The sequence below is a fragment of the Siphateles boraxobius genome, unplaced genomic scaffold (genome assembly GCF_051911475.1).
Source record: "Siphateles boraxobius isolate OS27281-9 unplaced genomic scaffold, OSU_SipBor_1 204, whole genome shotgun sequence".
Classification (NCBI taxonomy): domain Eukaryota; kingdom Metazoa; phylum Chordata; class Actinopteri; order Cypriniformes; family Leuciscidae; genus Siphateles; species Siphateles boraxobius.
Genome location: NW_027508816.1, coordinates 3,964,325 through 3,991,381, shown reverse-complemented (window position 1 = coordinate 3,991,381; position 27,057 = coordinate 3,964,325). Strand labels below are relative to the sequence as shown.

General features: G+C 39.4%; 1 protein-coding gene across 1 annotated transcript in view; it reads left to right on the top strand.

The window, feature by feature from the left end:
- Positions 1-8,236: 8,236 nt before the first annotated feature.
- The window catches only part of bfsp1 (beaded filament structural protein 1), a 28,619-nt gene continuing 9,798 nt past the window's right edge, over positions 8,237-27,057 (top strand). The window contains exons 1-5 of the mRNA XM_077237648.1: positions 8,237-8,604; positions 13,652-13,712; positions 15,368-15,463; positions 20,907-20,993; positions 26,730-26,843. Coding sequence (XP_077093763.1) covers positions 8,237-8,604; positions 13,652-13,712; positions 15,368-15,463; positions 20,907-20,993; positions 26,730-26,843 — 726 coding nt within the window. The remainder of the gene's footprint in view (positions 8,605-13,651; positions 13,713-15,367; positions 15,464-20,906; positions 20,994-26,729; positions 26,844-27,057) is intronic.

Sequence of the window (27,057 nt, the reverse complement as noted above, 5' to 3'; positions counted from 1 at the left end):
AGTCTCGGCCCATGGGGGGTCAGGCTCGCGTCCCAGCGAATTCTCTCACCGGGATCTGAAAAAATATCAAAATCAATTTCAAGCTGGCATCTCAAACAAACCTGGTCCCATCCTTCAATGACTAACCCTAAGATTCTTGACTAAGAAAGAACGCCGTACGCCAGAAAGGTTCTTTAAGGAGAAATGTCTTAAATTATTGCACAATACTTTCATGTTTAATGTGTTATTTCAAATTTTCCAGTGATGTTTCTAGAATGTTTAAAAGCTATTTAATTAATAAAATTGCATGTAGAACGTTAATATTGCGTTACTGATTTGTTCCTAGTTATCCACCAATGACTGAACAGTGTTCTAAAATGTTAGAAAATCTTCTTATCACTTTGTGAGTGTGTGCTCTAATTCGTAAAGCCATGTAGATTGTGGTTTATATGTGCAGTCTTGAGGATTGAAGGAGACTACGTGACCTAAATGGCCGCGCTGTAACCCAGTGGGTGAGTGCTAGAATGTCAGCAGGCATTACGCTTACAGGGTCAGATCACAGATCAAGGACCTTCAGAGGCTAATGTGAGCTACACGCAGCAAATGCTAACCGAGAATGAAAGACGCAAAAGGGTTGCAGTTGTTGCTGGAGTAACCCATTATAAATGGTATATAATTGTTCACATCTTTAAATATTTTAATTCAGGTTAGGTTTTATTGCCATTGACAATAATGGTTTAAATATCAGGCCATTTGGTCGGAGAATATATGCTTTTTTCATCATTCTGTTCAGACTAGTTTAGTTTTCATGGACTTTGTTTTCATTTGTCATGTGTCTTTCTTCTGATTAACGTCACTTACAGCATCCTGGGTTGACATTATTAGTTTATCAGTGTCAGCTGTGCTAGTTTAATTATCTTGTTTGAGTTTGTGTATAGGTCACCTTATCCTGCACTCTTTATCGTGTACAATATGGTGTGTGTTTGTATTCTTTGTATGGATCGCTACCTTTTGGATTATTATAAATAAAGTTACCCATTTGAATCTTCATCTTCTGTGTCAACGTCTTCCTATCTGCATGCACCCCTTTACAGCTTTAAGGTTCTTGCACACTGTAGCGACTGACCGAATCCTGTTTTCCTTTCACTACTGAACAAATATGAACACATATATGTTTAATTCACAAAACCTTGAATAATGTGAAATGGTGCCCCAATGTTTGCCAGCAGGTCATTGATAAACTCCATTTATGACGCATTGCGCAATCAAGAAACAGGTCCTCGTTGTTCTCGAAACCCTCAGTTGGTACACACCACGGATGGACAATAAGGATACACACACACACACACACCACACATACCCGCACACAAAAGTCCTTTGTGTGCAACTTAGGATAGGAATGTCCTTAATGTATATAACACAGAATTGTATCTAACCTTCCTGTATGCATGCATATCTAATTAGTTTTGTCTTATTCTATAGATGTAATTGGAGACTGGTCTGTAACTTCAAATCTTAAGTGTATTTCTAAAGAAAGATTACCTAACAGGATCATCCTCTGTAACTCTCCCTCTTGCTAGGTCATAAAACTTTATGACCCCCAAAAGGAATTCCAAGGGAGTCACAGCTCCCACTTGAATTCTGATAAAGAAAGACTAATAGACTCTGCAATCTTATATTTTCTATAAGTATAACCACTTAATAAATGTATAAACATGAATTTGATCTTTCCTAGGTCATGGTAGCCGGTATTATGGCTTTATAGTCGTGTGAGTGAACATTAAATGTGTGTAATTCTGTATATGAATGTAACTTTATGTTTCTTCTACTCTTTCCGGCCATTCTTGGTACCTGTTTGACCGTCTTGTTTTGAGTAAACAAGTCATACATAGTAAAATGTATTGTTCTGTGTGTACAATCTTTCTGGCTAGAAATGACAAAATTTTATAGCATGATCAATTATCCTGACAAGACAAAGAAGAACTTTTCCCGCTCGAGATGCTCTAAGATGATTGGTTCACATGCGCAAAGCAGGCGTAAACCCCTCCTCTCTATAAGAGACTGACACAGAAGTTTCTCAGAGAGCACTTTCCCTGTGAGAGGTTTCCGGTCCCATGGCTCCTTAGGGAGCTTTACACCGCGTTTCTTTTCTTTTCCTTTCTTTACTAAGTTTTATTTTCATTTTTCGCCTCTCCCTCCCGAGGGAGATGAACTCTGAACTATTTCCTTGGTAACTTCACGTTCGGTGAACCTTTAAAACTTCCCGCGAGTCTGCTCGCCCCGGAAGACACGAGAGAACAAGCCTATAGCGCCGAAGGACAAACACGCATACGACTCTGCGTTCTTCAGCTCACACAAAGAGAACCATACGCAAGTATAGGTTATTGATTTGATTTGATTGATGTGATTTCTTGTTGCCTCTCTAAGGGTTATTGTCTGTGATTTTTGCCATGCTGCGATCACCCCTGTGATCTCTCTCATCCTGACCGTTAGTTTCACTTTCTCATCCTCTATCTCTCTCTCTCTATATATATATATATATATATATATTTCACTCTCTCTCTCTCTCTCTCTCTCTCACTCAATCTCTCTCTCTCTCACTCCCGTTGTTATTCGTTTGTCTCGTTAGTTTTACTGTTTATTGTACATACATGTATCCCGGGTTTAAATGTAGAATTCTGTATCCGTAGTTTCATTTTATTAAAACCATTATATTCTTGATTGCTAATTGTCTAAAGTGCTCATTTTTACAAAGTCAATGAAATGTTCGACCCTTTAGCTACAAAGCTTTACAATTCGTTACTATTTCAGTAACCTACATTTTATAATAACAAGAAGGTGATTTTTCATGGCCAGAAAATAGCTTTTTTGGAATTATAAGAGAGAGATAATTTTTGTTGAAAATTGATAAGTTAATCTTACGGCCGTTTGCTGGAAAAACAGATTGTTCGATAACTAAATTAATTCCATTTAAGGTTATCTCATATAATCGATCTGTAATAAGACTATTGATATATTAATGACGAACCATAACCCATTATGGTGATCATTCATATATACAATCGATCTATTTTCAGCTTCGATAATTTAACTGTAATATGCAATATATTAATCATTCATGATTAATTATTAAATTCCCTATATATAATTTGAGCTAATTTAATGTAAGACTCATTGTCGCTACAACACTGAGTCCGAAATTTTTGTTTGCGTTTTTTTGTATTCGTCATTCGGTGGCTTTGGATTTTCAAAACTCACAAAAAGCTTCCTACGTATCCAAAAAACACAGAAAATCGAATCGAATCCCAATTTTTTTTATGACGGACGAAAGTTTCGGAGGCAGTGTGCAAAGATGATTGACATAACGTGAGGTTGTATTTATTTTTATACGGACGAAAATTCCGGACGAAAATTTCGAAGTCAGTTTGTCAGGACCTTTATTCATTAGAAAACAAACAAACAGTTTTTGCAAAAAGCTGACAAAGTGAGTTTTTTTTCAGGTGGCAAACATCTCAGACACATTAATGTTGTGATTAGTAATATATTAAAAAAATATATAATATAATAATTAAAAATTTTCATATTTACCTATTAGTTCTAATGATGCCAATCTCATTCAATAGGCAGGTCCATGGTGGGAATGGTGTCAGTGTTACTCTTACTGACATGAAAGAAAAGGATAAGACACTCTATAAGACAAAAATAGAGTGTTGAAACCCCTAGCAGAGTACTGGGCTGTGTTGAAACGTCTGCCCGAGATCTCACAATGGGTGTTCCGTACTATTCAACAAGGCTACACCATCCAATTACGGAAAGGCCCACCCCCTCCCAACTGGGTCCTTCCCATGACAGGGAGTCCTTAGGAGGCCTTGGCATTGAGGCAGGAGATTTTATCTCTCTTAGAGAAAGGGGCTATAGAAGACATACCCCCGCTCAGATAGGTTGGCTTCTACAGCTGTTATTTTGTTGTGCCCAAAAAGGATGGTGGTTTGCGTCACTTAAATCTTGCGCTCAGAGCAAGCAAAAGCAATGCTGACGTTAAAGTCCCTTTTGTCTCATGTTCAAACCAGAGATTTGTTTGTGAAATGTTGCGTACTTCCACATCCAGATCGTCAAGAGACACAGGAAGTTCCTCAGATTCGCTTTCAAGAGCAAAGATTAACAATACCATGTTCTTCCGTTCGGACTGGCTCTAGTTCCTCAAAAATTTACGAAGATATGCTAAGCTATGGCCCTGCTGTGACTCCAGGGCGTCTGGATCTTGAACTACCTCGACGATTGGCTGGTTTAAGCTCTATGTCAGGATTTGACAATAGTTCATCTAGACATAGTACTCTGTCATTTGAGGAGCCTAGGCTTACGCATAAACCATCAGAAAAGCGTGTTGCTGCTATGTCAGGAAACAACTTTTCTGGGTGTGGACCTGGATTCCTGCACAATGCGGGCACAATTGTCTCCCACACGCTTTCATCAATACAAGACTGTCTGGGTCAGTTCTGCCTAGGACTTCTAGTCCACGTTGGTTTATGTCCCAGACTTATGACAGCAGCGTCCCCTGTGGTTCAGCTGGGCCTGCTCCACATTAGACCATTCCAATGGTGGATCAAAAGCCAAGGGATCTCGCTTCATTGCCACACTTTCCGCAGAGCTCTGATGAAGCGCATTTCATGCCCTGCATCCGTGGACGAGACTCCCGCTTCTTTGCAGAGGAGTCCAGCTAGGGCCGTATTGTCGTCGCAAAACTATCACGACAGACACATCCCTCACGGGCTGGGGAGCAATATATCAAGGACGCCCGACCTTTGGAGTCTGGAAAGAGTTGCATCATGGCTGGCACATACAATTTTTGGAAATACTGGCAGTGTTTCTAATACTCAAAGGTTTCTTACCCTATCTGAAGGGGTCATTTGACCCCTACACGTATTGGTCAGGACAGACAACATGACTGTGGTCTTACACCTGAATCGTCAAGGAGGTCTACGCTCTCGCCCCCTGTACTGGCAGGCGAAGTGGGTCCTTCTTTGGGCGCACACCAGGTTCCTGTCAGTCAGAGCGGTTCAGACTACGGGTCATTTGAACCTGGGAGCGGACCTACTTTCGAGGCAGGGCTTGGAACCAGGAGAGTGGAAGCTGCATCCTCAGGTAGTGAGCCTCATATGGCAGAGGTTCGGCCGAGCGGAAGCTGATTTGTTTGCTTCGAGCATGACTAAGCACTGCCCGCTCTGGTTTTCCCTTTTGCCTCCGTCACCACTGGGAATAGATGCTCTGATTCAAGAGTGACCCAGGATCAGACTTTTTGCCTTCCCACCGATTCATTACTCTCAGTGGTGCTGCTCAGAGAACGAACTGACAAAGTGAGACATCTGTTGTTGGTGGCCCCATTCTGGCCCACTCAGATATGGTTTTCAGACCTGGTCAGTCTGTTAGTCGGCCCTCCTTGGGAGGTTCCCCTGAAACCAGACCTGCTGTACGGTATGATTTGGCACACCGTCCGGACTTATGGAAGCTGTGGGTGTGGCTTTATGGTTTTAAGTGGAAGCTGTTTGTCTCTTGGTGCTGGTAACGTGACCGGGACCCAGTTCATTGCCCTGTCGGTTTAATACTGGAGTTCTTGCAGAGTCGTTTTTCGGCAGGGACAGTCCCAGCCACTCTTAAGATTAATGTGGCAGCTATATCTGCTGAACATGTGCCTATGGGAGGTGTTTCTGTTGGAGGTCACCCCCTGGTCTCCCATTTTCTGCAAGGGATGAGATGACTTAGGCCTTTCCGTGTACAGATTTCCTCTTTCTATCTTCTATCGTCCTGGAGGGTTTAACAGGTGACCCCTTTGAGCCATTGGATTCTGTGTCAGAAAAGTTCTTGACCCTTAAGAAAGTTTTTCTAGTAGCTTTATCCTCCCTTAAGAGAATTGGGGATCTACAGGTTCTTTCAATCGGCCCTTCTTGTATGGATTTTTCCCCGGGGTTGGTTAAAGTCTTGTTGCAACCTAGGCCAGGTTATGTTCCTAAGGTTGCTTCGACCCCTTTTCGTTCCCAGCAAGTGGTCCTGGAGGCTTTTTCCCCTCCTGACTCGGAGACTGGGAGGAATGTGCGGCCTCTTGGCCTCTGCCCGTCGAGGACGTTGAAGATCTATGTCAACCATACATCCCAGTGGTGTAATGGCTAAAAGGTGTTTAATATACATTCAATTAATCATTAATTACTAGCTTATTTTTTCTGATTCATCACATGAATGTGGATCGTTCAAATGTTAAATAAATTGTAAATAATGGCTAATATGTCCTAACTATATGTTAAGTTAATCATTAATTACTAGTGTGTTCATGCTTAACTAAGGCGTGATTCTGGACCCTTAAAACAAAGTGTTACCCTGAAGGGGACTGAGCTGTAGATTTGGCCCTCTCAATTATTCTTGTGGAGTTTTTAACAAACTTGAAACTTTTTCGTTTTTAATTCCACTCATAGAAACAAAAGGGGAAAAAACACTTACTGTACATGAATTTTGTTAAAAGTTGTGTAAGGTTTTAGCTGTAAAGTTTTGGTAATGTTAGATTTACAGCAATGCAGAGCTAACCATTAAAGAGATGTATGTGCTATTCAGGCATTTAATGTTGCTCTGTGTGAATGCTCTGAATGTGTTTGTTTACTATTTAAAAAAATGCTGTATGTTCAGTTGTTATGTTTCTGCAAAGTTCTGTGTATCATTGTGAAAGCTAAATGCAGCAGACACAAGAATATTCCGCATCAATTCCAAATGACAAAAAAACCATTGATGTCCCAGTGAAGATTCAATAGCCGGGCACACACAACGCACAAGAGAATGTACACAAATCATTCATTCGACACACTCATACATCATCCTCCCATTTGCTTCTAGCCAGTCATGTCCCTCACAATGTCAAAGGAGAGCGTGTTCATTTAGAAAGCAGACTCCAAAGTAAAGGAGAGGGGAGCTCTGCCAGCTTATGCTTTGAGCAATCACTTGAGGATGCTTCAGTGTGATTATAATCCATTATGACAGAGAGTATATCCATCTCCAATCAGAGCATGGCAGAGACCCCTAAAGCCCTGATGTGGATGACTCACCTTCACCTGAGCCGGGCCACAGACAGATGTGCCAGACAGATCGCAGTGACAAGCTGATTACCTACGAACGCCTCTTAACAAAAGTGGACTCGAAATTCTGACTGGGTGAACAAGAAACTGTTATAAAACACTTACACTAGTGGTCAAAAGTTTGGAATAATTGTGATTTTTTTCATTAATCCCGACCCGACCCAAACCATCCTGCTAAATTTAGATCTCGTTTCCAGGATCTCACATTTAAATTTCCTCTAAAGAAAGAGGGCATGATTGGAGATAACATTACCAAATATAAAATGTTTGCTTTACAAGAATTGCATTTGTTTTTTTGGTCTTATCATGACACTGTATTTAAAAAAAAATAATTAAAAAAATAAAAACGTCACAGAGATTTGTCACTTAAAATTATAAGCTAAAAATATGAATAAACAAAAACTGTTGACTGACCAGATAGTGCAAAATGAAATTTTGCCTGTAAAAGTTAAGACCACCTACTACTGTAGTCAACGTTTGAAGTGAATCAAAACCTTTCATTAAAGCTATACATGAATTTTGCACAATACCCCCGTTCTTTTCTAATGACAACTTTGATGTACTTTTTTGATCCACTTCAAATGTTGACTACTGTGTAAAGTGTGATTGTAGGCCACTGGGTCTTTGAAAGAAAGAGTGGAAATAATTACAATTACTTCCATTTTATTTCCATGCAATAAGATATCAATTTCATGAGGTTAATCAGCAGGTACAGCAATGGATGTATTGACATGCTGGGTAATAAAGTACTGGCTGTTATGCGCCATTGCCAGACTGTAGTTGAAATGTTTAGCTGTTTCGTGTCCCCTAAAAAAGCAGGCCCTGCAGTTTTTCATTATCGAACAGAGGGCCGTGGAATCTTATCATTGTGATCATAGACTTAGCTGCTGTTCTGGAAACAAAAGCAGAGCTCAAAAGACCATTCAACACAGCAAAGCCCTCGACAATGATGGTGCTTTTGCTGGCCTTGTGCACACAGGACTCCACTGGAAGAATCCACACGGCATATCATGTAAAACACCGGGATGAAAAGTTGCCCGAACGGGCAGAGTTTAGTCTAGCATGAGATAGCAGAGGGTGAGCACCCTAGTTTTCACACACTAAAGGTGCTGAGGGGTAAAGCACATAGTTGATCGCGAACAATGTTGAAGTCCACCTACCGCCATGAGGTACGCAAGGAGAAGTACGAGCGCTCTGATGTGTACAAGGAGCCCAGCAGCCCAGAGACGGAGACGGCTCCGGCCGTCCCGGGATGGCAGAACCTGCAGGAGCTGAACAGCCGCTTCGCACGTTACATCAACCGCGCGCGCGTCCTGGAGCAACGCAACGCCGTGTTTCGCAAACAGCTGGAGACTCTGCAGCGTATTGAGGGGACGCCGGGGCTGGAGGAGGCCTTCAGCGAGCAGATCAGAGTCAACAGGCAACGCATCCGAGAACTGCGGTCAGACCGAGCCAAGCTGGAGAGAGAGCTGAGAGATGCAGAGCGCATGCTGGACGAGTACAACAGCAGGTTAGACAATCTCACAGATGATGAAGAATGTGGAAGGTTGTGGTTGAAGACTTTTGATGACTGATAACCATAATAATGCGAATATAGATTTAAGATAAGAAAATTTGATTTCGTTCTTGGTGTGAACAGGCCTTAACCCTCTACCACATGGTGTTGCCATATGGCAACACACTCTTTGTGTTCATTTCATTGCCACTGTCTCTTTAAGAAAACATTCTCGTGTTTTTTGTTGGAATGAAAAGACCTTAGTTTAGCCAATGATGTGCTATGGTTAAGTCACATGACATACAGTTTTTTTCTGTGGCATCTCTTATCGTAGTTGCTGAAAGCAAACTAAAACGTCAGTATCAAACAAGGACCAGCTCATATCATATATACAAAAAATTCGGAAACATCACGTCATGTAAGTCATGATGACATATTCACCAGTCAAAAAAGTTTTTATGAAATTAGTTTTTGGTAAATCGATCAAATGTCTGTCTTGCCAAGCGGCAACACTGTGCAATAGTGGAACGGCATTATTGCAATAGTTTTGCTAGCTAGAAAGGTCAGCTGCAATCTGTTAAGCTGTAACAATGACAACATTAATGCTAGTGATATAATGTTGATTAGTCATATGTTAAGGACTGCCAATATGGAAAGCCGTTTTAACTTGGATTAATTTCCAGAATATGAATTGTTGATATCAACAATATCAACAATTGGCTGCCATGCATTCAAAATCAATTGTTGATATCAAGAATTGATTTCTTACTAGAAGAAATATCATTTTGATATCAATAATTTCATTGTTAGTAAAAATGTGAATTCCTGATATCAATAATTTAAATGTCACTAGTTGAAATGTCTATTCTTGATATCAACAATTTAATTGCTACTAGTAAAAAAAAAAAATTTATGATATCTGAAAATCTGATATCAATATTATTTTCAATATCTAAAATGTCTTTCTTACTAGTAACAATCACATTCATAATATCAGAAATTAACATTGTCACTATAGTGGAAATGTAATAATTGATATAAAAAAAGAAAATTGTTACTAGTAGCAATTCAGTTGTTGATATCAAGAATACACATTTCAACTAGTGACCATTGAATTCTTAATATAAAAAATAAAAGTTTTTACTAGTTGAAATCAACTATTAGCATTTTAACTATTGGAAATGTAATTTCTGATATTACAAATTGCCATTTTTATAGGATAAATCTAATTCCTGATATCAACTATCATTTTAACTAGTAAAAATTTAATTGTTGATATTAAGAATTTGTATCCTGGAAATGAATAAAAGTTTAAATGCATTGCCATATTGCCAATGCATTTGTATTATGGAAAAAATTTAAATGGCAATTTAAAAAAAAAAATCCACTATCTTATGTTGTTGCCGTATGGCAACATATCATAAGGTATCTTAAAATAAAAAAAAAATAAAAAACATCTCATTTTCTTTTTACAGCACTTCAAGTTAAGCCATTCTAAGAAAAGAAAAAGAGTCACATATTTTTTTCTATAGGTCTATCATAATGCGTGCGGTAGAGGGTTAACTCTCCCTTGTGTTGGTTTCAAATGCAATGTAGTAGTCAATGAACAGATTTAAGATGCTCCCCCAACAGACATTCTCTTGACTATAAGAAAAGTTGCACCTACATCTCTACTAACTCTCATTAGAGTGTTAGTAGGGCATTGGTAGACTGGTAGGGTTACAATAAGTTTGCAAATGTTCTTATAGTCAAGAGAATGTCTGTTGGGGGAGCATCTTAAATCTGTTCATTGACTACTACATTGCATTTGAAACCAACACAAGGGAGAGTTAAGGCCTGTTCACACCAAGAATGATAACTATTAAAGATAACTTTATTAGTGTCCACACCAACGTTAACCTGGCCCTAGCCAGATGAATTTCGCTCCGCCTAGCTTCACTCACATCCATCTGGAACCTCTTCCATTGAGAGTGATTTCTCCAACCAACTTTATGGTTTAGCCAATCAGGACGCAGGGCGGGAGTTTCATAGATGTGACGTAGTGGAGAAGCGACCGTTTTGTTTTTGTTTGTGGCGAGCTTTTCCAAGTGTGGCGACCCGAGTAAAGATGTACTAAGATTTAGAAAATTTCGCTCAACCTACACGTTAGCCCAGACAACTGGGCCACAAGTGAGGTGGGCGGTTATAAAGTTACCGACTACGCCACCCCGGGGCCTACTTCCGGGGAATTTCCCTTCGCACTAGAGCAAGGCTCACAGGCTCGTTTTAACAGAGTCAGGTATCAGACTTGGGTTGAGTACAAACAATAAAAACTTTATTTTTTTCATCAAAAGTCTTCCAATTTTATTTAAGACACCAATAAATAAAAAAGACGAATCCACACAAATAACACACAGACCTTGCTTCAGAATTGGGCGCTGGCTTCCCATGGCAGCAATGACACTCACATCACACCTCAATATGAGCACAGCATTCAGAGCACAGCATTCAGGCAAAAGAACCCACCACCACAATCGGGAAGAGACGCTTATCTTTCTGCCACTGATCGCCCCAATTCTGAAGGAAGAGAAAACAAAATTGTTTTTTCCTGCGTCTCTCTCATCAGCGTCACGGGTTGGCTTCGGTGTGAGTGGTTGAAATAGCACGTCGATAAAGATGACAGACAAGTGGCTTATCCAATCATATGCAAGGATTTTTGATAAGGCCCAGCCTTCTGAAACGCCATTTCAATGGATCGGTTCCAGATGGATGAGTGAAGCTAGGCGGAGCGAAATTCATCTGGCTAGGGCCAGGTTACACCAACGTACGATATCGTTCTGTTTATTGTAAGCGCACGCTGCAGTTTCGTCGTCTGTCTCTTTAAATGCTGGAGCTCTTTAAAGCAGGACAGATTCTGATTGGCTGTCAATGTGTTTATCATTCATCAGCTGGACAAAAATCATTGTTAAAGTGATTCCAGTGATATTGTTCCTCTGTGTCGTTAACTTTATAGTTGGTGTGGACTGTAGATTTTTAGAAATATTTATTTTTCTAAATTGTTAAAGTTTTTTTCCCCTTGGTTTGAATGGGCCTTTATCGTGGTTATTGACCAATGCAGATAATATCAACGTGACCAAATATTGAGAAACTGTTTAAGGGATATGAAATAAATATATATATATATTACATATAAATATATATATATATATATATATATATAGTCTAATTATGAAACTGATAAAAAAAAATGAACATACACTGAATAGCCTACACTATATGCAAAATGTGTTATCAAATGATTTATTCATGTGGTAACATCTAAATAAACTGAAATTCATTCAAGTCAGTAATATTATTTAACAATACCAAATATTAAATTGATTGTGTTTTGAGACCTTCGACTAAACAGTATAATTCCACAACAGTACAACTCCACTTTGAAGCATATTCTGATCAGGAACAATCTGCTCAAATAAGACGTTTAAAGGACAGTTTTTTAAAGGAATATTAACAAAGAAGAGAAGAAAAGCTATGTAAACAAAAGCGCAGAAAAACACATACATAAAGTTTTGATTTAAATAATAATGCAGAACAAACACAGATTTATTAAAAGACTAACTCAAATGTAAAGTTCTGATTTCCAGCTTGTTAGTTTACTTGCTACTAAGTGTAATGAATAGTCCACTGAAGTGAGAACCCAAACATTAATTGTGATGTAATTTATTGTCACATCACAATAAATGTTTTGTGATTGTCAAAGCATTTGGTAATTAAACCTATTAAAATTAAACGTGAAAAAAAAGCTAATTTATCGATATTATGGTTTAATGAGGCATACATTTCGGTAAGTTGTACTGTATCTTTCAACACACCTATTGTTCAATCGTGTTTATTTACTATTGATGATCGGTTCACGTGCCGCTTTAACTGAGGCGAAACTATAGCCTATGTCACGTCACATTTACAAGCGCCAAAACGGTATTTATTGTTTGAATTTCGAAAAAAAATATTACAGAATCTGAGAGCTGAGAATTTGTTACATGTCCAAATAAACCTTCTCTGTCTCGTCTGTCGGCGTCAGTGTCCTCTTTGCTTCGCGATTTTTCTCTGCGTGAGAAAATAGATGTGTTGCCCGAGAGCGTGTGAAAAGTGTGAATGCGTGAGAGTTGGCAGCCCTCGTGGTTACATGAAAACATTCAATACTAGACAAAGACAAAGGCCAAACATGAGGGCTTAAATACACAAGACTAACAACTAGACAAGGGACAGCTGTGAACAATGAAACAATGAACCAATGACGACATGACACATCAGACTAGGGAACTCATGGCAGGATCACAGGACAAACATGAAACAGGAACAAGGAACAAAACCCAAAACGTGACACTAAGTGCCTTAAAACTCTGAATATATATTTCATAAATTTGATTCAGCTAAACTTTGGAAAATCATAGGTCCCACTTTATATCAAGTGTCTATGCATTGTCTGTGTGTTCTGTCTATGTGTTAACATTTTAGTTGCACTTATTGTGTACATACATGTTTTTACATTGTACTTGCATTTAAAATACCTAAATGTAATTACATAATTACTGTTGACCCCTTAACCCACCCATAAACCAACCAAACTGTCCTAACCGTACCGTACCCGTATCCACCTCAATAGTGTTTTGTAATACAACAGCAACACAATGAGTATATTGTACATCATATTTTTTTGATGTAAGTACACCATATTTAGACACCTATAAAGTGTGACCACATATTGTAGTTAATTCTTCCTCAAAGGTGCTAAATGATTCAATAAGAAAACCATGTTTCCTGATAAAAAAACCTGAAGTTTATTAATGAACTTGTTCACAGGTCAAGGGGTTAGTAAATGAGATTCAGTCATGTTTGCAAGCTTCATAACACCCAAGAAAACTCTGAATTATTACCAAAAGAAATGACATCAGAGTCCACAGATTAAAGCAGATCAATAACTCTCTCTGGTTAGAAAGAGCCTTGAAATGAAAACCGTGAACATGCATGATTGCCGTGATGAAATACTGTACTGTGATGAAATACTCTCTGTTGTCCACAGATACAGAAATGAACGTGAATACCAAGAGCAGCTGCGGCAAACGCTGGAACAGCTCAGTAAGGTACAAATATACTGTGACCTGCAGTTTCTCAGGCCATTATGTGAGGGATAATGTGCATCCAGTCGGTGCTTCTCTCAAAATAACCCCCGACAGGATGATGAGGTCTTGATCAGTCTGAAGGGGGTTATTTAGAGAGAACCACCGGCGGGATGCACATTATCCCACTTATTACACGGGCACTTCCCACATAAGTAAATAATTAGCCACTAAATATTGATCTGAGTTTAAATATTTTATTATGTGTTTAAACCAACGCTATCTCACGACCAATTCGTACGAATTTGTACAAGTGAGTAAAATGTGACTGATTCGTATGAATTCGTGCGACCTCACCCGTACGAATTCGTGCGATTTGCTTAAACCCCAGTGGTGGTTAGGTTTAGGGGCGGGGTCAGGGGTAGTTCATTCGTACGAATTCATACGAATTGGGCAACTCGTAAAATATGTACGATTTAGCAAAAATCATACAAATTCGTAAGAGTGTGGTTATGTGAATTCGTACGAATTGCTGTGAGATCGGGTTAGATTAAACGCAAAGCTTCCGCGGAGAGCAGTTGCTAGCGCGGCAACTTCAAACTAGACGGACATCCAAGAGATGCGTATACAGTCATAATACGTAAAGATATAATATGCTTGATACTGTAACGTCATAAAGCAATAATCCACGAGAGATCATGCATCTCAGAGATATAACCACAGGCGAGGGCTGTTTGAAGGCTCAAGGTGAAGCGCCTTAGCAGCAGTAAAGTCTACGAAACACACACTCAAGTGAATTTGCATTTCTTTTTAAAAGCAATGCTGTAAGCTACTCGACAAGCCTAAGGTAGGAAACATATATGAGTTCTTGCAAATGCAAAGGCTTTTAATTGTCTAAAATTGAATTTGTGCATTGTTACAGTTTGTTTTGTAACAAGATGCATTCTCAGCAGTAACAAATGGGGTGCTATAGGAGAAATTAGTAAAAAAAAAATTCAGGTCAACTTCTATTATAGAAGTTAATTCAAGTTAGTTAAACTGGAAGTCACCCAAATATTAAACAGGACCTATTGTGCTTTTTCCCATGTTGCTGTTTGAGCATGAAAAAGGGAGTTCTTCTCTATATCAGTGTCAGTGTTTCTGAACTCCTGAAACGCCTCCATTGTATCTTGAGTTTCTTCCGGGAACGAACACGTCACAATATTCCTCATTATAATAATTCATACGCAGAATAAAGGGGCGGGGCCTGGTTGAGTTAGTTAGTAGTGTGTTAAACTGGTGGTTATGGTAAGGGGCGGGACATTTCCCAAACACACTCGAAGCGCTCGACCAATCAAAACACACTGATCCAGCCGACCAATCAGAGCACAGTGTGCTTTTCAGAAGGAGGGGCTTCATAGAGACAGGAAGTAAACAGAGCGTTACTGACAGACTGGGAAGAGAGGAGCCGCAACAATGGAGAATATGAGGAAAATAATTAACATTCAAGCAGGAAAACCGGTTTTAGCAGAGCCTGAAAACAACATTAAATTTTTTTAAAAGAGTGCAATATGGCCTAAAATTAACACATTATTGAAAATCAGGGAGTGAGATTTCTTGTGTTGAGACAAGTGTTGTTCACTGAACAATGTTTTCCAGAGAAAGTCTCCCTTATAAGTCCTTTGCTGTTGTGTTTGCAGGATGCCGACACAGTACTATTGAGGAACCTTGAGTATCAAATCCAGCAGCAGTTTCTGCAAGACGACATCAATGCTACCAGAGAGAGGCACAAAAAGGTAGGAGGCAAATATTGTCCACTTCTGGAAAGTTCTTCTGCGAAAGTTGAAAGTTGTTGAAAGGATTGTGTGTGATGAGCTTACGTTTGTTCACTCAGAGAGCAGAATTTGGCATCTTTTAGCAGTGTTTTTCCGAGCCGTCGAGTGACAGTCCATTGTGTGGCTGTGCTTTATGTTTAATCAGTTATGTTGTACATCACACTCAGCGTCTGAACGCCAGAATATTCTCATCAACGTGTGTATTATTTCAGAAACTATGACAGAGCAGCCGGAAGCACAGAAGAACCCGGACATAGACATATGACACAAGGCCAAAATGCTGCTCTTAGTGATCAAGTGTCACTCGTATTATTGTTTAATATAAAAGCATTATTATGTAATAATCTTAATGCTTGTCAATAAGCTTAATGCTGTCCAGTGACCCAAAATAGACTCAAAGTATTAATATTCTTTATCTGAAATTTATTTTAAAGATATAATAAATAGCTTGACATGTGCAGTTTTCTTTCTTGCGTTGACATATTTCCTGTGGAAACAGGAAGTTGGGGTGAAATATATCAATGCTAATGCTAGTTGGAAGGAGGTTTGCTTTTTGTCTGCATTTTGGAACACACTCGTGTGTGTGTGACGCTTCTGGAGGGAATTAAACTCAATCATTCTGATCACACACTTCGAGTTTCAGAAACACCAAACCAACAATAGAGATGCTGCGATGCCATTGGTCCACTGGTCACTCCAGTTATCCAATCACAGCTGACGCTGAGGCAAAGTCACATGAGTTAATTGTAGCGCATCGAGGGATTTATTTTGTAAAAAAGTGTTTCCAACATAGTTTATGCGCATTACTTTTTTATAGGATAAATAAATGATCCAATTGAAACGGGTTCCAATGTGCAAGAGACGCCATTGGTCCGCTGGTTGGTCCAGTTATCCAATCACAGCTGACGCTGAGGCAAAGTCACATGATGTTTGAGGGATTCATTTCTATCTGTTTGTCAACTTGTTTTCTTTCAGTTAGGACCGTTTTTGTATTTCTGTTTGGAATTGATGAATCGTAGGCCTTATTTATCAGAGCTTATGTACCTCAGTTTATGAGTGAAAAAAAGCGTTATTTGAGGATAATTTTGTCAAGGCCTACAATATCAGTTTCAAAAATAAATACAAAACTTGTCCTAATTTAAAGTAAACCAGTTGACAAAAAGATTAAAAGCGAAAATAAAAGCGTTTCAATACAAATTTACTAGTTAAACATTAAAGAACATTAGTGTGATAAACATTGCAATTTTTTTTTCATATTTTATGTACAAAAGTACGTAAGCTCGGATAATCAAATTTATACAGTTTTTTTAATGCAATATCCCAATATTCGCGTAAAAATAGGTGGATATGGAAACATAGCTAGTGTGTTATAATGATGTAAGGTAAGTGTCAAAAAGATACCAAAAGACTTTCTCCTTTGACAGCTGAGAGTAGATGCCAGTGTGGGAAGTGAGGATGGACAACCAGAAGCTGTTCTCCTGCTCGTCTGTAAAGAGGCGAATGAGAGAACGTAAACGACAGATGCTTTTTACACAGTCATGCATATACTGTGTCTAAAGCCACTGACTCGTTAATCATTCACTGTTTACTACACATGCATAGCATACGAGGAAAAAGTGAGTGAAATGTGCAAATGTAACAGTATTGCGTCACATCCCCAGTGGCAACTATTTCAGAAATAGACAACTGTTTCTGTGAGTTGAGCTACTTCAAAATAAGATGCATTGCAAAATATTACATTTTAATCCAAATCTCAGTTGGACCAGGTTTGAACACATTGCTTGCGCATCTCTTTCATGCTTACTTTTTTCCCAAAAGTTTTATTATTCACATTCAAATTCATACCAAATCTCCACCTCGTAAAATAGTTTTCCAATGAGATCGGGTTCGTTTTCTGTTCTTCAGACTACAAAATGACAGATTTATAGTCCTCAAGTGTAATAATATACTGCTTGTTGGAACGAAGTATTCAGACCACTGATCTATATAGAATGACTGGATAGCTCATGACGTCATAAACAGTGAAGCCATAGACATCATATAGATAGACGCCCTATCGACCGCTACTGCCTATTGGCGTGGACGAGCCGTGGGGCCGCCATCTTAAACCGGTCACCCGCTCAGTGTAATCTGTTTGGCAGGTGCAATGAGCTGTCAGCGCATTTAATTTATCATATCTCACTGAATACCGAACTGATTTTCACGTGGGGTTTTTTGCTGCAAAGGTCATACACGTAGCTACGATACAGGACACATTGAATATTTTACTCACGAAATACAAACAATAGTACGGTCATTTTAAATGTTGAATCTTACTTGTGAAAAGTAATCCCCGAGAGATGGTCCGCCGATTTGAGCAGGAATATGCTGCACAGTGCTCTGGCATCTACTGCTGCTATGCAACGCAAATAGGAGCATGACCGGTTTAAGATGGCGGCCGCATTTCTTGCGCCACAGCGGCCAATAGGGCATCTAGTCTCTATATGATATCTATGTGTGAAGCCACCGCGCCGCCATATTGGTATTCCCTAGTGAGCTCACGCGTTTTATTGAATCAATAGGAAATTGTATGGTTTGACAAAAAAAACATTGCCTTAAACGACACAGTTTTTAAATCTAAAGTATCCCTGTACATTCTCACAACGCAAACATCATAAGCATTTAAATATTTGTTTAAAGTCGGAAATTTTTCCAGCTTATTAAAAAACGGCAATTTCTTTGCAAAAGTAATAAAAAGCTGTATGAGAACACTAGTCGGCCTTTACTGAGGAGCTATCTTCACAGGTAAGAAAAAACAGTTTGATACTATTAATTATAGTATTGGTGAATATTGTTTAGTGGCCACAAATTAATAATACCTCAGCACCTTATACTAATTTGTTCCCTCGTTTTACTATATTGTGGCCACGTTGTAATTCGTTCAATCAAAACGAGGGAGGGAATTAGTTCAACGTGTCCACGATTTATTAAAACGAGGGAACAAAGTCGTCATAACAACGAATTATTTAGATCAGTGGACAGGGCGCATAAGAACGAGCAGAGAAAGAGAGCCCCGGTCGTGCGGCCGCGCGCACTCTCTCACCGCCTTGAGGTCGGAAGACCGATTGTGTTGTATAGATTAATAGTTTGTTCATATAGAGTGTTTGCTTAGCAAGTACATGTTCAGGAAATGCATAATACAAATTGTATGGGTTAATGTAACGGTAAACGGACTCTCCACAAAGCTCTTTTAAAGCTGTTAAATGGTGTCGCTATTGGACACTTAGCCTAATTGTGATTATTGCTGCTCTGATGTTTCTTATAGGCTACTGTTGACTGTTTTATCATTGCTTGTTAAAGAAGCAGCAGCATTACCGTTATTCTTGCCTCGGAGATAACAACACGGGCATAGCGACAATTTTGCATATAAATAACTACAAATAGGGCTTGAATTACAAAATGTGGCAGTTTTTCTACGTCCTTTTGTGAACGTCGTTTTACACCTGTATGCTGCTCAGCGGTTGGTTCATCTTTAACTGCCGTCGGGCCTACTAATCTCTGTATAACGGGCGTTGGAGCCCTCTGCTGGTAGGGAATCGTAAGATGGCCGCTCGAACACTTCCGGTGGCTTCACTGCCTGATGGCAGTTTAGAACGTCATGAGCTATCCAGTCATTATATAGATCAGTGATTCAGACACTTTCTAGTTTTCAAATATGTGACCCTGGATGACAAAACCAGTCTTATGGGTCATTTTTTTTGAAATTGAGATTTATACATCACATGAAAGCTGAATAAATAAGCTTTCCATTGATGTATGATTTGTTAGGATAGGACAATATTTGGCCGAGATACAAGTATTTGAAAATCTGGAATCTGAGGGTGCAAAAAAAATCGAAACATTGAGAAAATCGCCTTTAAAGTCGTCCATTTATGTTCACGATTGTGCTGCATTCACTCACAAATATAAATGTTTTATACATTTACGGTAGGAAATTTACAAAATATCTTCATGGAACATGATCTTTAAGACTTTAACGTACTTAATATCCTAATGATTTTTGGCATAAAAGAAAAATTGATAATTTTGACCCATACAAAGTGTTGTTGGCTATTCCCACAAATATACCCGTGCTACTTAAGACTGGTTTTGTGATCCAGGGTCACATATTACGTCCATAGTTTGTCTGAACTTCATCTTTGTTTACTCTGTTAGTACACCTGGGTGATCCTGACTTCATATTATTATTGTTATAATATATTTATTTATAGGCGCCTTATGACACTCAAGGGCACGTTACAAACATAATAAAACTATCAACATTAAACAACAAATGATCCTCATTACAGACTGGAACAGACTGGATACAAATACAATCACATAAAAGCCTGTCTAAAAAATTTAAATGTAAAAAAAAAAGGGCCAGTTTCAAAGACAGGGTTTAGACTAAATCAGGATTAGGCTTAGTTCAATTAGGACATTTAAGTAGCTTTTTTAATGTGCCCTTATGTTGTGTTCGGGTCATTTTGCCCCGAAGAAGATTTTTCTCGTACCTGAAAATGCTTGTTAATGTTATAGCATTAGACTAATATTTTACTGACTTTACTCACCCAGACTCTAACAGCTTCCCAAAACATTTGGATACTATTTGTATTTTTTTTTTCTACATTGTAACACTTGTGATGTTCCCTACAAAAAATTGCTTATAAATCTCTTATTATGCTACATCATCACCAAATATTCGTTTCTATCTGTTTGTCATTTTTGTATTTCTGTTTGGAATTGATGAATCGTAGGCCTTATTTATCAGAGCTTATGTACCTCAGTTTATGAGTGAAAAAAAGCGTTATTTGTGGATAATTTTGTCAAGGCCTACAATATCAGTTTCAAAAATAAATACAAAACTTGTCCTAGTTTAAAGTAAACCAGTTGACAAAAATATTCAATCCAATATTCGGTAATGAAATAGCGTAAAGAGTGATTTATAAGGTTTTTTTAATTTATTTTTTAGGCTGGTCATTTTTGACTGTGAACATCACAAGTGTGACTGTGCCATTTTGTACAAAATAAAAGCATTTCAAAACAAATTTACCAGTTAAACATTAAAGAACATTAGTGTGATAAACAGTGCAATTTTCTTTCATATTTTATGTAAAAAAGTACATAAGCTCGGATAATCAAATTTATACAGTTTTTTATAAAAACTTTTTTTATAAAAACAAATTTATACAATCAAATCAAATGTATACAGTTATCTATATATAATCATCTATTTTCTTTTTATTGTTCAAGGGAAACATTCTTTGCATCCTCTAACGCCTGTTTCTCTGTAATGAAATTGACCTTTCACCAGTCTCACTCCTGATATCCCCCTCCATTGATCCCTGTCCCGTGTGTGTGTGTGTGTGCGTGTCTTCCTCCACAGAACCTCGCTGAGATCCAGACGTATCTGAATATCCTGCACCAGATCAACCAGACGATCCTCCTGATGTCGAGCTCGTCTGTCTCAGAGGTGGGTGAGCTTGTGTCTCAGCGCCTCGGGCCGTCCTGACTCTCGGGGCTCACAGGGAATAAGATCTGTGTGTCTCTGAGTGATCAGGATCCCTGAGCGATGACACCCTTTATCTTCCTTTATCGCCGTTCTTCTGCGGTCGTGAGCAGTAGGGCTTCCGACATCACGATTACTGCTGAGCAAAGTCCATTGTGTTCATTTTAGAACCCACGTTTTGCCTTTTGGCTTGTTTGTTTTTTACTTAAAGGAGTCCTATAATCCCACTTTCACAAGATGTAAAATAAGTCTCTGATGTCCCCAGAGTGTGTAGGTGAAGTTTTAGCTCAAAATACCTCACAGATAATTGTTTTTATCACATGTTAAAATTGTCACTTTTTGAGGGTGAGCAAAACACGCCGTTTTTGTGCCTGTTCCTTTAAATGCAAATGAGCTGCTGCTCCCGGGTCAGGGGGCGGAGCTACAAAAGCTTGTGTGTGTGTTGAATTTAGGTAGATGATGTGTAGTTAACAATCTTCTAGTTACTGGTTAGCATATTCTGTCATGATAATCTATAAATCGTGTTCCGGGGGCGGAGTTTATGTAAATTTTAGGGTTTGTGATGTCACTAACCCATGAAGCATCTCATTGTAGTTCCTACCAGCCGTTTGTTGTAGTCCTTAAAAAGTGATTTCTGTAAAATAAAATATCTCTTTTTGCTCTGAACGTTGAGCGTTGTAACTTTGCAGATGTTGTTAATGCTCAAAGAGCAACATTACACACTAACTAAAGTTAGAAAAAGTGATATCATAATCAACCACCCCTTTAACTCTTTCCCCGGCCAGCATTTTTTTTTTAAAGTTGCCACCTCTACTTTTTTATACTATTTTTTATAGTTTCCACAAAAGTTTCATGGCCCCCAGAATATTTAGTTGTATGAATATCTAAATATGCAATGTCAAAAGAAAGAACAGACCATCTGCTTGAAAAACAAAAAAAAAAAACGTTTTATTCTATCTTCATACATCATTTTTTTTTCATAAGTTTCATAAAAAAAAGAGAAAAGCAGAGCCGGCCGTCTTGGCAGCGCGTGACTCCCGAATAACCGGAAATGTGCAGCGAGGCGGATTAGCTGAGGTGACGGGACGCTAACGGAAAGCAGACAAACGGCTAGTAGTGACATCGGCGGTAATCCACCTGTCACTCAAGTGGCCACGCCCCTTAATTATACAGAACTTTAAGGCTTGATATAATTTAAACAGATTAGTTATAAAAGAAATTCACCCCCTCTCAGTCGTCATGAAGGACAAATTTAGCTATATAGACCAAAAACACTTTTTGTACCAGGCTGTAAACATATTTTTTTCTGCTGTAAAGTTGGGCATTTTAACATGGTGGTCTATGGGATCGAGTCTCTCCTGCAGCCGGTCCCTAGTGGCCGCTCGATGAATTGCAGTTTAAGTCACTTCCGTCACATATTGACGCTACGTCAGGACCCCTCGGCATTATTTATTGCAAAACAGTTCCAAAACCAATATAAAAGTATTAACTCGTGTTGCATTCAAAGTCTTCTGAAGCCATACAATTTCCTCATGTGAAGAACAGAGTGGATATTAATGTTTTAATCGCTGAAATCATCCCACCGCTCCATAAATGCATGCAGTCATGTCTCATTCAAGAGATACATCCGACTCTTTAGCATGACTCTTTTAGCATTTAGTCACCAGACACACGAGAGAAAATGCAAGTTCACAATCAAAGCTGACGTAACGTTTCTTCGGGTGGTCGTTTTTGAATGTGCGCATTATCTACGGCGGATGGAGATGGTGATCGCTTTTGGCTCTTTTCTTCACACAAATCAATGGTTTGGCCTCGGAACAAGTGGATTTGTACTTTTTAAATAAATTGGATCGTAGTCGTATCTGCCTGTTATATCCAGTGTTTTATATCATATGATACACAAATGAGTAGGTTTGGGGTTGGGTTACGTTCAAACGTGGAAATAAAATAGCACTTTAAATAGTTTAAATAAAAAAAACGCTGGCTGATTAAATTTAGAATCACACTCCAACATGTCATAATGGCAAAATTATAACCCAATATATAATTTCAACATGATATCATTCCCACGCCCAACGCGTCTGTGTATCATGCCAAAAGTTTCTCATTGAACGCAATTGAGGTAATATGTGACGAGTTGTGAGAATGTGGTGTTTCATCCAGTAACATGCTTTTTAATATTGATGATCACATTATTTTACATATGCATCTGCTTACATATGCTATCGCTTGTTTCTGCTTCTTCTTCTCCTGTGTTGTGATCAGGAAATTCTGCAATCTTTCAGTAGATGAGTAACAGCGCCCCCTACCGTATATCAGAGAAAACACAGAAAGACAGACATTTTCATCAATGGCGGGGAAAGAGTTAATAATTAGTTGTATTTGCTGTGTAGTCTCTATTAGTGGTCAAGTTACTCTCAGATTGTTTCAAAGCAACTTTGCATTGATACACAGGAAAATAACAGTGTTAATGTTGTAGAATTCGTCAATTATTATAAAACAAATTCAATTTCAGCTGTAAAGCAGATGAGCAGAAGACAATAGAGTTGTTATTCAGCTCAAGTCAGAACAATTTTGAATCAATTCAGTTCAAGTGTCGAGTTTCAAAGTTAATGAAACAAATTTATTGTCTTGATTCATATCATTTTAGTTCAGATTTTGTTTTTATCTGATAGTGTCACTGCAGATGAATCGATAATATTCCTGAATAGTAATTGTCTGCACATTGTCTGCTGATATAGAATATTAGGGGCCAATACAAGAATTAGTGAGTTGTATGAGCAGTATATCGCTCATCATACAATTTAATATCAGGAGTTTAACTTAAGTTAACTTTTTTATAGAAAGTCTAAAGTGGAGCATCAAAATAAAGTGTTACAGAAGAACAGAAAAAAACAACTAATCTAGAGTCAAATCGAGTCAGACATCCTGAGCCAAATGTGAGTGGTGCGTGTCTCTGCAAAGCTCAATGGCACAATGTGTGTGTGTGTGAGTGTCTGTGTGAGTGTGAGTGTGTGTGTGTGTGTGTGTGTGTGTGTGTGTGTGTGTGTGTGTGTGTGTGTGTGTGTGTGTGTGTGTGTGTGTGTGTGTGTGTGTGTGTGTGTGTGTGTGTGTGTGTGTGTGTGTGTGTGTGTGTTTTGCTTGTTTATTGTCTGACAGGTCAAAGTTTGATTGCTTAGAGAAGAAATAGCACCAAAAAAAGCCAAACATGTTGAGTTATCGTATCTGTTGCTGGTAAGTTATGAGATAAAGTTCAGCCTATTACTTAGCTTTAGGTGTTTGTTCAAATTACTGGCACTTAGTAATCGCAATAATAATGTCAATGCCTTCCATTGCAAACAAAAACAGAAGCATTTAAGCACTGAGCTATAATGTCTTGCTCATTGTCGTAATGGCTGCTTGTGTGCAAATATAATTGATTTTTCCTTGCTTTTTAAGAAAGACACAACCACAAAAATAGCTTTATAAGGACAAGTAAATCTGGATTCTGCAGGTTTATTGCTTATTAAAATATAAATAGGAGTTAAAAAGTGGATGTTTACACGACAACTATCTACATCTATGTTCCTTCGCATTTTTTCGTTTACTGACGACAACGTTGTCAAAGCAATCCCCATTCACAGCGATCCGTGAAAACGACTAAAAGCGCTGTATTCTGATGCCAGGCCAGTAGATGGCGATGTTACTTTGTACAGAAACAAACACATAATACGCATGCGCATGATGTCACAGTTTTCACAAATCCACGTTTTTGTGGTTTACACGGAGATAACGGTATCATTTTCAAAAAACTTGCTCTTTAAAAACCCGATTTCATAAATTTTGCGTTTTCAGGGCACCAAAATGCCATTGTCGTGTAAATGTAAAGCTTAAAAAGCACAAAAAACGTTATGTTTTTAGTTGAAAACACTGTCGTGTAAACAAACACTAAGTTGCCAGTTTAGACAGTTTTAAAGAGACAGCTGTTTAATTCGTTTTATTTAGCTGATGGTACAGCAATTAATAAAATATGTTCAGGAAAAAAATATATGATTTCTTTAAAATTGACTACATTTGTAAATAATTAAACTATTTAAAATGTCGTATTACTTGTCTGTTTTAAACCTTATTGATTTACCTTTTTCTTTTTAATGAATAACTGAATCCTCAGAGTGGTACTTCTTGCGTTCTTCTCCTAATAAAGACTTTATGTGTGTTTGACCTTCAGCGTGTCAGCAGCTCTTTTATGGCGCTTTTCCACTGCATGGTACGGCTCGGTACGGCTCAGTACGGTTCGGCTCGGCGCGGCACGGTTCGGCTCGCTTCGCTTTTCCACTGCATGGTACGGCTCGGTACGGCTCAGTACGGTTCGGCTCGCTTCGCTTTTCCACTGCATGGTACGGCTCGGTACGGCTCAGTACGGTTCGGCTCGCTTCGCTTTTCCACTGCGTGGTACGGCTCGGTACGGCTCAGTACGGTTCGGCTCGCTTCGCTTTTCCACTGCGTGGTACGGCTCGGTACGGCTCAGTACGGTTCGGCTCGCTTCGCTTTTCCACTGCATGGTACGGCTCGGTACGGCTCAGTACGGTTCGGCTCGCTTCGCTTTTCCACTGCGTGGTACGGCTCGGTACGGCTCAGTACGGTTCGGCTCGCTTCGCTTTTCCACTGCATGGTACGGCTCGGTACGGCTCAGTACGGTTCGGCTCGCTTCGCTTTTCCACTGCATGGTACGGCTCGGTACGGCTCAGTACGGTTCGGCTCGCTTCGCTTTTCCACTGCGTGGTACGGCTCGGTACGGCTCAGTACGGTTCGGCTCGAATCGCTTTTCCACTGCGTGGTACGGCTCGGTACGGCTCAGTACGGTTCGGCTCGCTTCGCTTTTCCACTGCATGGTACGGCTCGGTACGGCTCAGTACGGTTCGGCTCGCTTCGCTTTTCCACTGCGTGGTACGGCTCGGTACGGCTCAGTACGGTTCGGCTCGCTTCGCTTTTCCACTGCGTGGTACGGCTCGGTACGGCTCAGTACGGTTCGGCTCGGCGCGGCACGGTTCGGCTCGCTTCGCTTTTCCACTGCATGGTACGGCTCGGCTCGGCTCGGCACGGCTCGGTTCGCTTTAGCTCGGTTGGTTTTCCACTGCAGTTACTACCACTTCAAAGTGGGTGGGATTATGACTGATCGTTATAGTTTATCCGCTCCTCGGGCAACTAACAAGAGTAACATCTGCGCTTCTCGTCCACTGACCACGATTCAGCCAATTCTTTTTTGGAAGTTTTTTTTCTTCAAGCAAGTCAAGCAAGTAGTTTTAAAACATTGGAGGCTGTTACTGGCTATTTAAATCTAGCGGGTTTGATGTCTCGCAAATACATTGACGCTGGTAGTGACGATTCTGTCTGTCTGACCAATCAGTGATCTGCAGTGTTTTCACGTCACATTTTAGTATCGGTACGGTACGCTTGGAACCTCAACAGAGGTGGTACCATTTAAAGCGAGCCGAAGCGAGCCGTACCGTACCGTACCATGCAGTGGAAAAGCGCCACAAGTGAGCCGTGCCGAGCCGAGCCGTACCGTACCATGCAGTGGAAAAGCGCCATTGGAAAAGTCCGTGTCGGGATTTGAAAGGTGTACAGTGACACGAGAGGAAGTAATCTCTATGTGATCAGATTAAAGGCACACTTTGATGATAAGTACTGTATGAAGTGTGAGCTGCTGTTTCCCCGCAGGATCAGGAGCGTGTGGCGGCTCAGAGACGGCTGCCGGGTCTGAGGACTCAGATGGAGGAGTACAAGAGCGCCATCTGTCAGCTGAAGGCCCAGAAGCAGCGGCTGAACACTGAGGTACCACAGACTCTCTCAGAGGAAACACAACACCTGGAAAACACAAGAAGCTGGCAAGACTAAAAACAAATAAGGCAATCAGTTGCCTTAAAATTTTAAAGTTAAGAAATTCAAAGTTTAAGTAAGCAGAACTGGCAGATTTGTATTTTGTACTCATACATTGAAAATGTTTGAGTACACAAATTCATGCACTTAACTTCAAATGGTCATGTAA